This window comes from Bison bison, unplaced genomic scaffold, assembly GCF_000754665.1.
Source record: "Bison bison bison isolate TAMUID 2011002044 unplaced genomic scaffold, Bison_UMD1.0 scf7180017864181, whole genome shotgun sequence".
NCBI classification, from domain to species: Eukaryota; Metazoa; Chordata; class Mammalia; order Artiodactyla; family Bovidae; genus Bison; species Bison bison.
Genome location: NW_011494753.1, coordinates 8,844,612 through 8,861,528, shown reverse-complemented (window position 1 = coordinate 8,861,528; position 16,917 = coordinate 8,844,612). Strand labels below are relative to the sequence as shown.

The window sequence follows — 16,917 nt, the reverse complement described above, 5'->3', positions numbered from 1 at the left end:
TGGAGGGACATGCGCCTACAGCTGCAAGGGACCATTTCAGGGGAAGGGCAGAGGGGGCAGGAGAGCAGGGGTGTGTGTGCAGGCAAAGAGGAGGCGGGAGTGGTGGCTTAGGACAGAAGCACCAGGGAGCCTCTTCTGGTTCAGCACCAGGCTCCCCCAGGGGCCTCCCCAATACTGAACATTAAAGCTGCACCCTGAGGGGTCTGGCCCCAGACTAGGCAAAGGCTCAGTCCCCAGCTAGAGAGTATGGGATTCGGGGGCACTGCTGGCAAGATGGGCACTGTGGTTCTACAGTAACATAAGCTTATACTACCTGTGCTGAAGACAACAGAAAAACAGTTAAAAAAAAAAAATCCCAATACAGTAACACCATTCAGATGCCACCCTGCGCCCCTTCCCTGCCTCTCAGAGTGATGGAGTGGAAACGAGGAAGGACCCTCGGGAAAAAAAAAAACCTAGCATAAAACTTGATCAGCTCAGGAGAAAGGGTCAAAGCCCCCATCATCTTGCGATGGGGCTCAGGGAAGGCCTCAAAGCCCTCAAACTGAACCGAGAATGCAAGTCTGCCCTCTAGCAGACAGCGGCAGTGCAGCCAGTTCTACATGATCAGAGGAAGGGCTGCTTGGCTGGAGGAAGCGGGGAGACAAAGCCACAAGCTCTGGACCAGAGCCAGCACAGACCCCCAAACAGGGCTGACCCACCCCGTGAGGCGTCGGCCCAGGCCCAGTGGCTGTAACCTGACATACGGTCTGTGAGCTGCCTATGTCTGTAAACAAAGCCGCACCTGACCATGCAGGGGGCCGAGTGTAGAGATGCCTGGAGCCACTGTGCACTTAAGCCTGCCACTCGCCCCGTGCCCCCAAGGGGAAAGCCTTCCCTGGCTCAGGGCACGTGACAGGTCAGTTTTAAATATGATCTGTTCTTTCAAAGAAACAAAATGAAAAGAGAAGAAATTTAACAACAGGTCCATGAAGCTTCACATCCTTAAGGCGTTCGCTGTCAAGTTCAGTGTCAGGAGCAGCAGGGGACTACGAGGTCCAGCCCACCCAGAGCCCTTCTAGGCAGAGTGCAGTGGGATGACAAACTTGCAGCCGAAGGGCGAGTGGTAGTTGATGCCCACCTCCTGGAAGACCTGCTGGGGAATGCCGATGTCGCACAAATAGACACGGCCCGCATGCTCCCCCAGAGGCAGAGGCAGGCCCAGAGCCAGTGACCACTTGGCATCGATGCCCTGTTCACCTTCATGCACAGGCGGGTCTATGCTGAGTACTGGTGCCCGGTTCTGGTTGGCCCAGGCCACAGCTGCCTTGTACCAGGGCTGATCCCGCAGGAAGGCATTCTCGGGGCAATCCAGACAGTTGATCACCAGGTCCACCGGGCTAGTGGGCAGATCTGCAGGTGGAAAGAGTGCCATCTGTAACCCCTATAAAGTAGAGAGCAGTCCAGGCTGGGACAAGAACCTCGGTGACCCCAACCAAGAGTGTCTTATTCAGACACCACTCCAATGCCTCTGCAGAGGCCAGGCTTTTCAGGGTTGGGCCGGGACTCAGGCTCTGGGAGTTCCAAGACCTGGTTGGGCTAGGTGCTGGAGACCAAGGGTATGTCAACCCGATGGACCACTGTCCTCGTGGAGCTCCCAGGCTGAAGCACTGTCGTGCTGCTGGGTGAGCAGAGCTTCTCAGGACATGATGCCCCTGCCTCCTCTGCACATCTAACTTCCTGGTAAATTATAAGCTCTGGGAAGGTGGGCTCTATTACCAAGTCAGCCTTGAGGGGGAGGATGTGACCAGGGCTCATGAGAATTGGGCTGACTGCCATTTGCTGTCTGGCCCAAGAAGTGTGAATAGGCAAGAGCGTGCCCACTCTACACCAGGCTGGCCTGCTCCCACAGCCTGGCCTTGCTGGTACCCTATTATAGAAATGAGTCCTTCTTGCAGCCCAAACTTAAGAATGGGGAAGGAATCTCTCACTTCTCCCAGGTGTGTAAAAAGGCTTCTCTGCTCTCACCAAGCCTCTGGCACAGTGTAAGAACAGATGGCTCAATAAGCATGTAAGTCCTGACCAGCCTAAGAGGTTAAACTGAGACTAGCGGAAATCAGACCAAACTCAAGGGTAAACATCCTGGAGCAACTGGAATAGGAAGCCTTGTGGGCAGCTGAGGAAGAATAACTGCCTGGAAAAGGACATCATATTACAGATCTTAAGAGGGGGAACCCACATATGAGAATCCCTCCCCAGGTCTCAGCCTTAAGTACTGACATACCTCAATTAGAGTCTCAGAACAGGCCACCACAGGTGGGGATGGGGGTGTCCCTGTGAGCCCTGAGGCTTTTGAGAGTGGGAATAGCATATTCCCTTCGAGTTAAGACAGGTTCTGGCCCCATCTTGCCATCTGATCCCTGGAAAGGCCCTTTCTCTGCGCCACATTTGCTTGCTCCACTTCTCCCCTGTTCTCACTTCAACCCACTCCAATCAGACCATGTTTCACCATACCACTTGAAACTGCTCCTGTCAAGATCACTAGGGGCTTCCACACTGCTGGATCCAGCAGTCAAGTCTTTGAGTCTGAGTGAGATGGAGAGTCACTTTAGGAATAAGTAGCAGAAAGATATAATGCAGCTCGGGTTCCAGGTGATCATTATGTCTATTGTTTGAGTGCAGACTGCAGACGTACACAGAATTATTAAGGCTGTGGTAATCATTGGAACGAGAAGTGATGGTGGCTGAAGACTTCAGATGAAGTCTCAATCTTCATCTGAACTCAACCTAGAAAGGCTTGCTGACACAGCTGCTCACACCCTCTTTTCTTTACTTGTCTTTCAGGTACCAGACTCTCCAGGCTTTCCTTCTCCTTCAGTGACCACTCTTTCCCTGTCTCTTAGCTGGTCCCTTAAACTTCTATCCAAAGAACTCACTCTAACAACCTATCTATTCTCTTTTCCTAAAAGATACCTTATCCAGGCTCATTACGGCTTTAAATACCACCTCCCCACACTTGTAACTCCAGACTGGATCCCTTCACTTAACTCCAGACTCATCTCCATCAATCAACATTTCCACCTGCCTATCCAATGGGCTTCTGCTCTTCTTCCCCAAACCTCCCCCAGCTCTTCCCATCTCTGTGATGGCACCTCCATCCTTCCAGTTACTCAGGTCAAGAACCTTGGAGTCATTCCTTACCCTTCTCTTTCTCTTATCCTTTACATCCAATCTATAAACTCTTATCTTCAATACTGCTTCAGAAACTAACCACCTTTCATCACTTTCATGCTGTCTGAGCCACCATCACTTCTCGTTCCAATTATTACAACAGCCTTAATAATTCTGTGCACGTCTACAGTCTGCGCTCAAACAATAGACGTAATGATCGTCTGGAACCCGAGCTGGATTATATCTTTCTGCTACTTATTCCTAAAGTGACTCTCCATCTCAAAGTTCAAACCTTACATAAAGACCCACACGCCCTGTATGACAGACCCTGAAATGTCTAAGTCTACTGCTTCCCTCCACCCAACCCTCCAACATTCTCGAGTTCCCTTCCCTGTTTTATTTGTCTCCATAACACTTACTACCATCTGACCTGAGAGAAATGTCACTTGTCATCTGTCCTAACCAGAATGTAAGCTCCACAAAAGCATGGATTAAGAAAAAATAAAAATCTATCGCCATATCCCCAGTGTCAGCAACAGCACCCATTCTGTACTTATCTGTGAAACGAATAAATGGATACCCACCTCTCCATCTGAGTGGTGGGAGGAGGAAGAAGGTGAAGGGATGGGAAGTAGGCAAGTCGACACCAAAGGTATTTATTTCCTTAAGACTCTAATACTCAGATCAGATCAGACTCTACTACTACTCATGAGCAAAGCGCTCTTTACTCTTTTTCTGCCTGTCGCCACTGGGCGGCGCCACCAGACCAAGAAAGCACTGAGGGTTCCCCAACCCTGTGCAAGGGCTCACCTTTAAGGCTAGACACTTGTTGGCCCTGGGTCTTGCTGAAGAGAGACAGCTCATTGGTAATGGATTCCAGCATCTTCACGAAGTTGGGCAGAAAGAGGATGACCTGGACATCGTGGTTGGCTAGGTGCCTTCCACAACTGATGCCCTGAGCCCCCTTCACGTGAGGCCCACACAGCAGGGCCACTGCAGGCCTCTGGTGAACATTCTTGGGATTCAGCCTGGAACAGAAGGTAAAGAACATCATCAGCCGAGACTTGCCAAACCTTTGCCCCCTATACCGGACACCCCCTGGCACCTGCTGCTCTCAGGGCCAAGGTTCTAGAGGGGATGGACAAAATCCACTACAGGCCAAGCTCACAGGGTGGCCTTCCCACTGGCCCACACTTCATCTTTGTGTCCTCTTAGGTGGTGCTAGTGGTAAAGAACCCACCTGCCAATTCAGGAGACATGAGACCTGGGTTTGATCCCCGGGTCGGGAAGATCCCCTGGAGGAGGGCATGGCAACCCACTCCAGTAGTCTTGCCTGGAGAATCCCGTGGACAGAAGAGCCTGGCAGGCTACAGTCCACAGAGTCGCAAAGAGTCAGACACGACTGAGGTGGCTTAGCACACACTAGGCAGTTCACTTGACCTTGTTCCGTAAACCACCAGTGCCAGAACACTGCTTTCTAACCAAGAACACTTTGTTCTCACTGTAGGACCTATTACATCAAACACTTCTCGGCAAAGAGGTTTTCCACCTCTGCAGCCTTCTTGACTCTTCTTCCCCAATGTGCCTGCTCTGCTGCAGCAAGACTGGTCTCATCACTCTCTCTTGCACCTGAAGGTTCTTTCTTGGTTCTGCTCAAACTACTTCACCTGCCCAGAGAGCCCTTCACTTACGAATCTCTGACCCACTCCTTCTAGGATTACTCTGGCTCAACTCCTAAGAGACTCACAGCAAGTACCAAAGAGGGTAGTTGTAAATCATACTCAATTAGTTGCCAGTCCAAGTTCTCGTCTCTGAGCTGCCAGTAAGCTAATAAGGGCAACGCTGGAGCTACTTTATTTCATAGACTGCTGGGTAGATGAATGGATGTAAAGCACTCTGAACAGGAACCGACACAGAAAGGGCTCAACTGATGCTGGTATCATAGTTCCGGTCACAGAGAAGGCAGACGGCTAAGGGCTTCCCGGCTGGGAGCTGCCTTGGACACTCACTTCTGATGAAGTCACTTTCAGCTTTACGCCATTCAAAGTGGAGACACCCCCCCCAACCCAAAAGAAAGGCTGAGACCCCTCTGGTCTCAGAGAAGCCGTAAATAAGGGGGTTAAAATTAGCCCTAGAGCTATGCCCAACTCCCAGACAGTGTTGTCTGCCTCCGGGCAGGAAGGCAGGGGAGATGAACAGCCAGAAAGAGGCTTAGGTCCCTGCTTGGGGTGGAGCAGGGACAGTCACTTATGGGTTTTCCCCAAAGAGAGGAAGACAGATGTTGTCAAGCCAAAGAGGAAACCCTCACTCTCCAAATAAATTCAGGGGAATTTGGTGGTGTACTTTCATATACACCAAGTCATTCATTTCTCCCCACCATGTTTGCATCGTAAGGCAATATGGTGAGTACTTCTCCCTGCTCACAGATAACTGCAGAGTTCATCTGACTCCCCCGGGTTTATTCCCTAAATGAACGCTTCCTCTCACAGAGGCATGCCCCATCCGAGAACTCAAGACAGACCACAACACCCACAGACCCAACAGCAGGGGTCAGAGTCCAGGCACTGGAGACCGAGCTTCACCGTGAACCACCAGTGTCACGTGGGCCAAGTCTTTCTGCTCTCTTGAGCCCTAGCTTGCTCATTTTAAAACCCAGTCTACTATTTATCTTCAAGGTGAAGCAACGAGGAGCAAATTAAATGCTATTGTGAAGGCACAGTGAAAAAATGCATGATACTTAACATACCATGGTACTTCACATCACTCTGCAGATGATGCTGTTAAAGTGTTGCGCTCAATATGCCAGCAAATTTGGAAAACTCAGCAGTGGCCACAGGACTGGAAAAGGTCAGTTTTCATTCCAATCCCAAAGAAAGGCAGTGCCAAAGAATGCTCAAACTACCGCACAATTGCACTCATCTCACAGGCTAGCAAAGTAATGCTCAAAATTCTCCAAGCAAGGCTTCAACAGTATGTGAACTGAGAACTTCCAGATGTTCAAGCTGGATTTAGAAAAGGCAGAGGAACCAGAGATCAAATCACCAACATCCATTGGATCATAGAAAAAGCAAGAGAGTTCCAGAAAAACATCTACTTCTGCTTCACTGACTACACCAAAGCTACACTTCATTGACTACACTGTGTGGATTACAACAAACTGTGGAAAATTCTTAAAGAGATGGCTATACCAGACCACCTTACCTGACTCCTGAGAAATCTGTATGCAGGTCAGGAAGCAACAGTTAGAACTGGACATGGAACAACGGACTGCTTCCAAATTGGGAAAGGAGTACGTCAAGGCTGTATACTGTCACCCTGCTTATTTAACTTATATGCAGGGTACATCATGCGAAATGCTGGGTTGGTGAGTACAAGCTGGAATCAAGACTGCTGGGAGAAATATCAATAACCTCAGATATGCAGATGATACCACCCTTATGGCAAAGAAAGCAAAGAGGAACTAAAGAGCCTCTTGATGAACGTGGAAGAGGAGAGTGAAAAAGCTGACTTAAAACTCAACATTCAAAAAACTAAGATCATGGCATCCAGTCCCATCACTTCATGGCAAATAGATGGGGAAATAATGGAAACAGTGAGACTTTATTCTCTTGGGCTCCAAAATCACTGCAGATAGTGACTGCAGCCATGAAACTAAAAGACGCTTGCTCCTTGGAACAAAAGCTATGACAAACCTAGACAGTGTACTAAAAAGCAGACATTACTTTGCCAACAAAGGTCTGTCTAGTCAGCTATGGTTTTTCCAGTAGTCATGTATGGATGTGAGCGCTGGACCATAAAGAAGGTGCAAAGAACTCATGTTTTTGAACTGTGGTATTGGAGAAGACTTTTGAGAGTCCCTTGGACTGCAAGGAGATCAAACCAGTCAATCCTAAAGGACATCAACCCTGAATATTCATTGGAAGGACTGATGCTGAAGCTGAAGTTCCAATATTTTGGCCACCTGATGCGAAGAGCCAACTCATCAGAAAAGACAGATGCTGGGAAAGATTGAAGGCAGGAGGAGAAGGGGACAACAGAGGACAAGATGGTTGGATGGCACCACCAACTCAATGAACATGAATTTGAGCAAGCTCCAGGAGTCGGTGAAGGACAGGGAAGCCTGGTGTGCTGCAGTCCATGGGTCTCAAAGAGACGGACATGACTGAACAATTAACATACGTGAAAGTGATTACGGAGGTATCTTCCTCAAAGGAAAGCCAGCAACTGTTGCAAAGAACAGTACTGTTGGCCCTTCTGAGAGCTCAGACACTGAAAGAACAGACAGGCACAAGGATAGTCAACCACAAGAAGTCCATTCCACAAAGAGGAATGGACTTAAGAAGGACATTCAGGTCCTGCCCCCAAACTGCTATTTCTGGGAAGCCACTTAATGGCCTCAAATACTTGCAGGAAGAGCTTATTCCAAGGGTTGCCCCAGTGGCTGCTCTGGGAGGAGGTTCAATGGTCAGCAGACCCAAGAGCATGATATACTGCAGAGGGCAACTTGCACTATTTCCTCCTTTGCGGTCTCCATTGGCTCTTCCCCAGGCCAGGCCAGAGATCCGGGTAGGAAAGCAGGCCTAAGTCAAGGGGCAAGGTGGATGAACACAACTCTACAGGGAGAGGGGTGGAGAAGCAAGGAGGGGAACCTCACTGTCAGTGTGGATCACCTTAGCCACAACTCTCCCACAAGACTAGCAATGTCCTCCTCTTCGCTGACAAATCCAGCAGACACCTGTCAACCTTAAATGTGCTTGCTCGCTCAGCATCACCACTGCTAACCATTCCTTTATTCCTTAAACACTATTTCTTTGGTTCTTAAGCCTTGCCCTCTTGGTTCTCTTACCTCTCTGGCTTTAAACTTTCTTAGCTATTCTGGAAGGCTCATCTCTTAACTAGGCTTTAATGCTGATGTTTCCCAGAATTCCACCCCGGGCCCTTTCCACTCTTCACACCTTCTCCTTAACGGAGCCTGCCTATTCTTATACCACATACCAGCTGATGACTTCCGATCTCTATCTTCTGCTCAGACCTTTTTCTAAACTTCAGATCCAGATTGCTAGTAGTCCATCTGCATGTCTCACAGTCCTAAACTCAACATATCCAAAACAAAACCTACCACCTCCTCCATGCCTGCTCCTCTTCCCACATTCCTTATCATAGTGACTGCTGTCACTGTCTAGCCCAGCGTTCAGGCTAGGACGCTTTAAGCTCAGTGATCACTGACACTTTATTTTCAATCACCTTTCATATCCACTCAATACCCTGCCTCTTGATTTTACCTTAAAAAGCTCCCTCATCTATCTACTCCTCTGATCCCCTCTTCCCTACTTGGGACTATCATCACCTGGCCCCTGGCTCAGTTTTCTGTTACAATTTTCTAACTGGTCTCATGGCCTCCAATCTTGTCTCTGCTAATCTACTCAGCCAAAGTTTTTAAACACAAAACTAATCATGTTATAGCAATGGCAACCCACTCAGGTACTCTTGCCTGGAAAATCCCATGGACGGAGGGGCCTGGTGGGCAGCAGTCCATGGGGTCGCTAGGAGTCGGACACAACTGAGCGACTTCACTTTCACTTTTCACTTTCATGCACTGGAGAAGGAAATGGCAACCCACTCCAGTGTTCTTGCCTGGAGAATCCCAGAGACGGGGGAGCCTGGTGGGCTGCCATCTGTGGGGTCACACAGAGTCGGACACGACTGAAGTGACTTAGCAGTAGCAGCAACAGCATTACTGAAGTACCCTCAGCAGTTCCCTATCACTCAGCTGTACCAAAACTGGGTCTCTGGAGGTTAGAAGGCAAGCCTCTGCTAGTTGGCAGGAGTCTTAGAGTCAACTGCTTCCAGGAAGGAAGAATCAAAGAGTGGTTTGTTGGAGAAGAGGCTTCCCAGGTGGTGCTAGTGGTAAAAAAAAATCCACCTGCCAACAATGCAGGAGACATTAAGAGACACGGGTTCAATCCCTGAGTCGGGAAGATCCCCTGGAGGAGGGCATGGCAACCCACTCCCGTATTTTTGCCTGGAGAATCCTCATGGAGAGAGGAGCTGGAGGGAGGGCTATAGTCCGTGGGGTCACAAAGAGTCAGACACGACTGAGCATGCGTAAGCACTGGAAGAATAACAAGGACTCCCAGGACAGGGTGAGAGTGGCAAACAAACGCTGTGTGGCGTCCCGGCAAGTGACTTTACAGAGACTCGCGTTAGAGGAGCAGCAGCAGAACCCCTGCGTGTGTGAGGCACCATGGGGGCGCCGAGGCAGAGCAGCATCATCCCACACTCACCCCCACCCCCCTCCTGCGGGCATTTACCTGTTGGGTCCTCCGAGCAGGGTCAATGCCATCTGACTGGCACACACGCCTGTCATCTCCAGTCTCCGCTCCAGAGTCAAGCCATGCTTCTCAGCCACAGCCAACAGCTTTTTATGCAGCTCGTAGGAAATACTTGGGACAACCAGGCCAGAGTCTGCAGTTTGAAAGGAGGTGAGGAAAAAGGCAAAGTGATTACAGGAAACCAGTTCTTCAAATAGTGAAGTTGATCCGCGAAAGCCAAGACTTTAAGACTGACCCTCTTCAGCCCATTTGCATAGTCCAAGACAAAGGCATGCTATGCAGCTCTCCAGAGCTCAAGCAGTCGATGTGGAACTACGTAACAACCTGTTCAGGCTACCACAGAGCCGGGGTGAACTTAACCTCTCTTAGAAGTTTACCTTTAGACCATGAAGAGGCCAAATCCACCAACATGTACCTGGTACTATCAAGAAAAGGCTGCCAACCACATTACAACATGCTTTTCTCAAAGTAGGGGAAATGCCCCTCCTGGCTGTGAGGTTTTTCCTCATAAGCAGACCCCTTATTCTTGCCTAGAGTGGAAAAGACACTTGCTAACCCTCCTGACCCTCTGGTCCGAGCTATTCAATTTTTAGGCAGGATGACCTGTTCACCCCATCTGCTCCCCACATCCTCTTCCTCCTACTCTCCTCTACTTAGCCCTTCTGTTTGGCCAAAGAAATTCAACTAGAAACTTGCTTTCTCGAATAATTTGTTGTTTTCTCCCCCTTTGGGTGACTGTAACCTAAAACTCTTACCAAAGAGAAAGAGTACATGGAAAGTAACCTATGGTTTGCTTTAAGCTACTGAGAAGAAATCTTTTACTCACTATAAACGAATTGCAACTAATAAAGGTTAGGGAAAACCACAGTCACTGAAAGTACACCATCAAAAACACTTGGTTTTACGAGGTCAAAGTCTTCAGCAGCTCGGTACACTTGAAGAAGTCTATAGCATTACATGTCCAGGAGCAAGGTGCTGTTTCAGAGCCCAGAAAACCAGGATAGGAAAGAAACAGCAAAGTCAAAAACTGTGATCTTTTGCCTTGACCTCCAAGGCCACCTTACAAAGGTTAAAGATACTGGACTGCCAAGGGAGCAAACTCTCTGCCAGTGAGCCCTGGGCTCAGAGACAGAAACACAGGTTCCAATCAGCAAGTTATCAAGGGATTTTGCATGTATCTAGTTTTGTCTGGATGGATCACATGCCCCCCACACCACTTTAAAAATGTATTTGGCTGCTGGCATGTGGGATCTAGTTCCTTGACCAGGGATGTACTCTGGGGCCCCTGGATTGGATGCGTGGAGTCTTAACCACTGGACTCTCATGGAAGTCCCTCAGGTGCCTTTTTAGATCCTGTGTCCTCATCTGTACTGGAATGTAAACCCCTCAAAGTAGGGATATAAGCCTCTTCCTTCCTCGACCCCCACCTCAGTTCTGTCATCTCAGCTGTATTTATTTACCAATAGAGGCAAGATCTCATCAGGTACTCAAACGTATAAATGATGCCAATCTACCGTTTCTTGTGTGACTGAACTCTAAGGCAGAAGTTTTCATCAGAAAGTTCATCGCCATCCTGTTGGTTCCAGAGCCCTCTATAGAAAAATTTCTCTTCCTCACTGATGATTTCAGGAGAAATTTCCTGAGGTTCTATCCATTATCCAGTCCTGCCTACATAGATCCCTAAAACCACAGAGAATCAGGCTGTGGCTATACATTTTAACAACAGAAACCCAAGCATAAAGACTGAACTTACAGTACCCATGTCTGTATTCTCTCAAGGAAAGGCAAAATAATAATGTAATAATAAAAACCATCTCCATGTCAAAACGAACACTGTCCTGTTGGTTAACTGAGCTCCTCCACCTGTCTGAGTCCTAATCCTGCTGGGAGCAGACATGACAGGCAGTGAGCCGAGCCTCGCCCCTTGCCCCTTCTGAAAAGTGAGCCATTGACACCCCAGATGCTGATGCTGGGGGCTGTAGCCTGATTGCATGTCAACAGCCGATTAAACAGCCATTTATTATGGTTGGTTTCAGACATGCACATATTATCAGAACTAATTGGGAACCACTGATAGCAGTGTGGAAAAGGGTGAATGAATTCTCAGGAATCCTAAGACACTAACAACCCTAAACCTGTCAGACAAGTCATGCACCTGCCTACTTCAAACACCCTCTTCACCTGCAGAGTCACGCAAGGCGAGCTTTCCCTCCAGTCCGTGCAGCTCTTTGCCTACTTATTCCCTTTCTGGTGAATCTGAAACAGGCCAGGGCAGTGCATCCTGTGCCTGCCCCTCCACTAATTGAACTTTCTTTCTGGAACTAGGTCTTGTGCTACACGTGCAGGTGCCTCCTCTCCAGTTCTGAGGGCTCTCCGAGGGCAGACTGAGCATTTTCTGCTTTCTCCTCACAGTTCCTAGAGGTACAAGGCTGATGGCACAGCGGGAGGAGAGCTTACCCTACTCTAGACGGCTGGCTACTGCAGCCGGAAACCGTGTCTATTACATCTCACTGATGTGTGCCAAGGGGAAGGGGCCCTGATGAACTGGCACATTTTGTAGCCCAGGGAAAGATCTGGCCAGGAATCCTTTCTGTTCAGTCTACCAGTCACAGCGTCCAGGACTTCACTGTACCCTACTCTGTTTCTCTAAAAGGAACATGCCAGCACCACAAAATGTTCCTTTTCAACATTTACGCACAAAGTCCAACAGGCAGACTGGCTTATCAGAAACAAGCAGAGGGAATAAAATAAACTCCGAAGGAAGGACACCAAGAACCTAGCGTGTGAAGTGCGAACAATAACACTGCAGAAGCCTGAACACGGGCCAAGCCCAATTATGTTTGGGTTGGAAGGTGGATGTTAATTGTTTGGGAACCAAGGCAATAACAGTAGTGGGTAGGGCTTCTCTTAATATTAATATGTTCTTTACAGCTGTCGGTGAAATAAGAGAGAGATAATTATAGCCAGTTCGTGACAAGCAGAGCCCTTCTTAGGATCTGATTAACCTTAGGGTATCAAGGAAAACGGCTTAAGCACACCCAGTACAGGCCAGGAGAGAAGACACTTCCTCCCCGCACAGCTTGCCCCACAGACGGGGAGGCAGGGCCGTGAAGCCCCGAGGCCCAGCGTCATGTACGCTGCCCCTTCTTCATGTCTCTGTCTCTTTCACACTGCTCCTTTCAGCACACACCATCTGGGGCCTTTCCCTCCCTTAAGGACATGCGGACATGCCCTCACACCCTCCATGTACTTCCCCACCCTCAGAAGCCTTCCAGTGCCGTGTCAGGTCTTCCTCCACAGCCTCTGCACGTACATCCCTCCCACTCCTTCAAAACTCCCAGCCTTTCTGTTGCGTAACAGAAAAGTGTTACCCACGGCAAAGTGTCCTCTCCAATCCAAACTCAATCCTCACACTGGCAGGGCCTCATACTTGGAAAGGCTGTGTGTATCCCATGTCTTATCAATGAGGAGCAGAGCTCAGTTACGGGCACAGGGATTTCTCTAGGAGTATGAATTCTTATTCCACCCTGTGGTGGTCACATAACTGGGTGGCGATATCATGAGCTCTTTTTTGGAGTATAAAACCACTGGTAAATTCACACCTTCAGACCCACAATGTACAGACAGCCCCTGAAGACGTATATTAAGGCTGCCATAAAACGCAATTTGGTGTCAGGTGTATCTTTGAAAGAAGAATTTGTTACAAGAAAGCTAAGTACTCCTAATATTCTTTATAAGAGTCCACAAGGCCTCCCATGATCTGGCCCCGCATACTACAGCTCCTTTACCTTGGAACTCAACCCCAGAGGCTCCAGGCATCTGGCTGCCTCTGGGTCCTGAGTATTCCAGGTTCCTTGTGGGCCTAGGAAGCTCGTTCCCTCACATGCTTTCCCTCTTCTGGCATTCTCCTCTCTCTTTCAATGCTCCTCCACACCACACATGGCTGATTCTTCCTTCTTCAGGTCTCAGTTTAAATATCCCCCAGTCTCAGCATGTTGCTTACTTCCTTCATTGTGCTTAATACAATTTGTAAGTAACTTTTGCCTTCCTTTTGGACTATCTACTCTGCTAGACTGTAAGCTCCACGAGGGCAGTGACTCTGCCTTGTTCACTGCCATATCCCCTTTCCCACTGTGCCTTCAGTGCTAGCACAGTGCCTAGTGGAGGGGCTACAGAAGTGTGTGTTGAATTCACGAATGAATGGGAAGGAAACCTGTGCAACAGCCTCGGGGCATTCCATTCTGCAGCTGGATAAGAGTCCAGCTGTAACCAAAGGCAAGTGTGGGTAAGATGTTTCTGACTCCCCACTTGTTCCTTCCCCCATTAACAACAAGACCAACCTCCTAGCCTCACTGGACCTCATTCCTTCAGGTTAAAGCTCTAGTGGAACAAGCTTTGGACTCAAGAGGTAAAGGACTTCCTAACAAAGATGACTCACTGATTACAAAGGGGAAAGTATCTTTACAAAGAAGAAATCTGTTGGACAACACCTTACCAAGAGATCAAACTTGCCTCAGGGAAGGACAAACTGATGCTGTGTCCTCTTATGATGTGACACCCCACAAGAGACAGAGCGCCACCAAACTCCTGGAAAAATGTTTAACACGAAACACATCAGAATGAAACAATATATCCAAACTAAGGGGTATTCTACAAATCAACTGGTCTAGACTCTTCACAAACGTCAGTATCACAAAAGACAACAAAAGTTGTGGGAACTATCCTGATTAAAGGACACGAAAGAGATCTGACAAATAAATGTAACACGCAACGGTTGATTAAAAATACAACTATAAAGGACATAATTGGGACAACAGCAAAGCTTTGCATACTAGATAATACGTCTGTATTAATTTTAAATTTTCTGAGAGCAAACTTGTAGTGTGACTGGAGAGAGCAACATCCTGTTGAATACATACGTAAGTAGGGGTGAAATGTAAAAAACAAAATATAATGAACTAAATCTCAAGTTGTTCAGGGGTGTGTGTTTATGTATTTCTATAAAGTAAATGTAGCAAAATGTTAACTGGTGCATCTAAATGAAGGACACACATTTGTTCATTCTATTATTCTAGTAACTTCTCTGAAATTCTGATTTTTTTCAATATAAAAAGTTGGGGAGGGACTTCCCTAGTGGTCCAGTGTGGCTGGGACTCCACGCTCCACGCTCCCAATGAAGAGCATGATCAGGGAACTAGATCCCACATGGCCACAACCAAGATCCAGCACAACCACAAATAGATAAAATTTTTTTTTAAGTCGGGGAGAAAAAAGAAAGATCCAAACATGATCAACAAATGTTTACAAATGTAGTAATACATCAAGCCAGTGGTAGGGTGGGGAACGGCAGGAAACAGAATAAATAAAAAGAATATGAGAACAAACCACATTCTTAGTCTTACAATCTAGCTGGAAGAAAAAAAATATATGTACAAATATCAGAGAACACAATCCTGACCACAAGTGTAAAATGTGGATTTCAAGCCAGGAGTTGCAGGAAGTGTCAAATCCTCAATCTGAACCACACTTGAAAGACAGGCAGAATCCTAGTCACAAAGATAAAAGAGAGAGCACACCCAGGGTGGGGGAGGGGCTACGAACAAAGTTCCAGGGGCTGGAATGGGTGTGGCAGGAGCCCAAGGCCTACCACAGGACTCGCTTAGAATGGTGGGCGGGCCAGATGTCAGGTTGTTTCATACAGGATGACATTATGCAGAACTGATTTCAAGAGACAAAGGGAGCCTGCAGGGTAGCACCATAAACTAGAAGATCATGACAATTTCAAGGGCCACACATGAAGAAGAGAATCTGGAGTCAATGAATACTGAGGATAGAGGTAAACTCCTTGTCAAAACTGCTGCAGAAGGAATCAGTGTGCTATTAAATTAGAAAAAAATGGCCTCCAGGGTTCTTTCTAGTCATGAATTTTTATGAGAAGGAAGAGGGAAAGATGGCCACAAAGTTTCACGCTGGACACTTAAAAGAATAGTGATTCCACTGAAAGAAATGGGAAACTAAGGAGTAAAAGATATGGGTGAGAGTGAATAACTAACTTAGCTTTGATACACTGAATTCAAGCAGGATGGTGGATACACTGAAATCCAACTCGTTCCTTGCCTGGCTAGACACTTGTGGCTATGAAATGGCAAAGAGCATATAATAGCAAAAAAGTCACATTTGCAGAGACCAATTCAGTTTTTAAAATGACAAACTGGTACCTTGATCAAAACTCAGGTGTCAGACCGTAATGTGATGGCTCCAGACTCCCTAGCCCTTAGTTTGAACTTAAACTCTTAAAACTCTGGGACTTCCCTGGCGGCACAGGGGATAGGAATCTGCCTGCCAGTGTTGGGGACACGCGTTTGATCCCTGGCCTGGGAAGATCCCACATGCTACAGGGCAACTAAGCCCACAACTATTGACATCTGCATGCCTAGAGCCCATGCTCCACGAGAAACCACCCAACGAGAAGCCTGCACACCGCAAGAGTAGCCCCTACTTGCCACGGGTACAGAAGGCCTGCACACAGCAATGAAGACCCAGCGCAGCCAAAAACAAATAAACTTTAAAATATATACATAAAAAGGGTATAACAGTGTAACCCCAGAGATGCTACGAAAACTGTGATAAGCATATGAAGAGCTTAGAATGGTGCCCAGGATAGTCGATACCCCTGAACACCCAATACTATGACATCGATCATAATGTTTCTCCTTCCCCTCCCCTTTCTGCCATCTCTAAATCTTGCATACACCTCCATAATTTACTTGTTTACACATCTGGTTACCCTATATCCTAAGGCCCCTGACGGACAATGACTTACCCAGAGGATCCAGAAAAATTAGTGCCTAGCAAAAATTTTATAAATGTTGATGCTTTGAAGTAACTTTACTGCGAATGTCTCTGCAATTCACACTACTGACTGAACAATAATTGGAAGCTTGGCATGGCACTGGCTGCTTTCTACATTTCCTTGACAGGAAAGCAGGATCTACTGGTGAGCATGAGTAAGGAGGGGCAGCACCAAGGCTCTCGTGAGTGCACGGCCCACCACTTGTCCAGAGGGCCACGATTAGGGATGTAGTTAGATGTATCTAACTACAACCATTCAAGAAGAGCCACTTTTCTGCCACCATGTTTTCAATTTCATTAAACTTAGCAAGTCCCCAATTCTTGGAGATATGGATCTTCTGGCGGCCAAGGAACTTGAACTTGGTCCTGCAGAGGGCCTCAATCACATGCTCCTTGTTCTGAAGCCTGGTATGAATGGACATTATGACTTGGCCAGTGTGGACCCCGGTCACTGTGCCCTGGGGCTTTCCAAAGGCACCTAACATACAAGTCTGGAGCCTAGACTGATGACAGCATGGCAGTCATGAACGTCCACTGGAATGGGCTATCTCCAAGGTCCGTTAGGGCAACCTGTGCAGCAACA

At 47.8% G+C, this 16,917-nt stretch overlaps 1 protein-coding gene across 1 annotated transcript in view; it reads right to left on the bottom strand.

The window, feature by feature from the left end:
• Nucleotides 1-7: 7 nt before the first annotated feature.
• Nucleotides 8-16,917, bottom strand: part of EDC3 (enhancer of mRNA decapping 3) — a 54,744-nt gene continuing 37,834 nt past the window's right edge. Inside the window, exons 5-7 of the mRNA XM_010843352.1 lie at nt 9,462-9,615; nt 3,961-4,178; nt 8-1,392 (exon numbers count right to left, since the gene is read on the bottom strand). Coding sequence (XP_010841654.1) covers nt 1,058-1,392; nt 3,961-4,178; nt 9,462-9,615 — 707 coding nt within the window. The 3' untranslated portion in view covers nt 8-1,057. The remainder of the gene's footprint in view (nt 1,393-3,960; nt 4,179-9,461; nt 9,616-16,917) is intronic.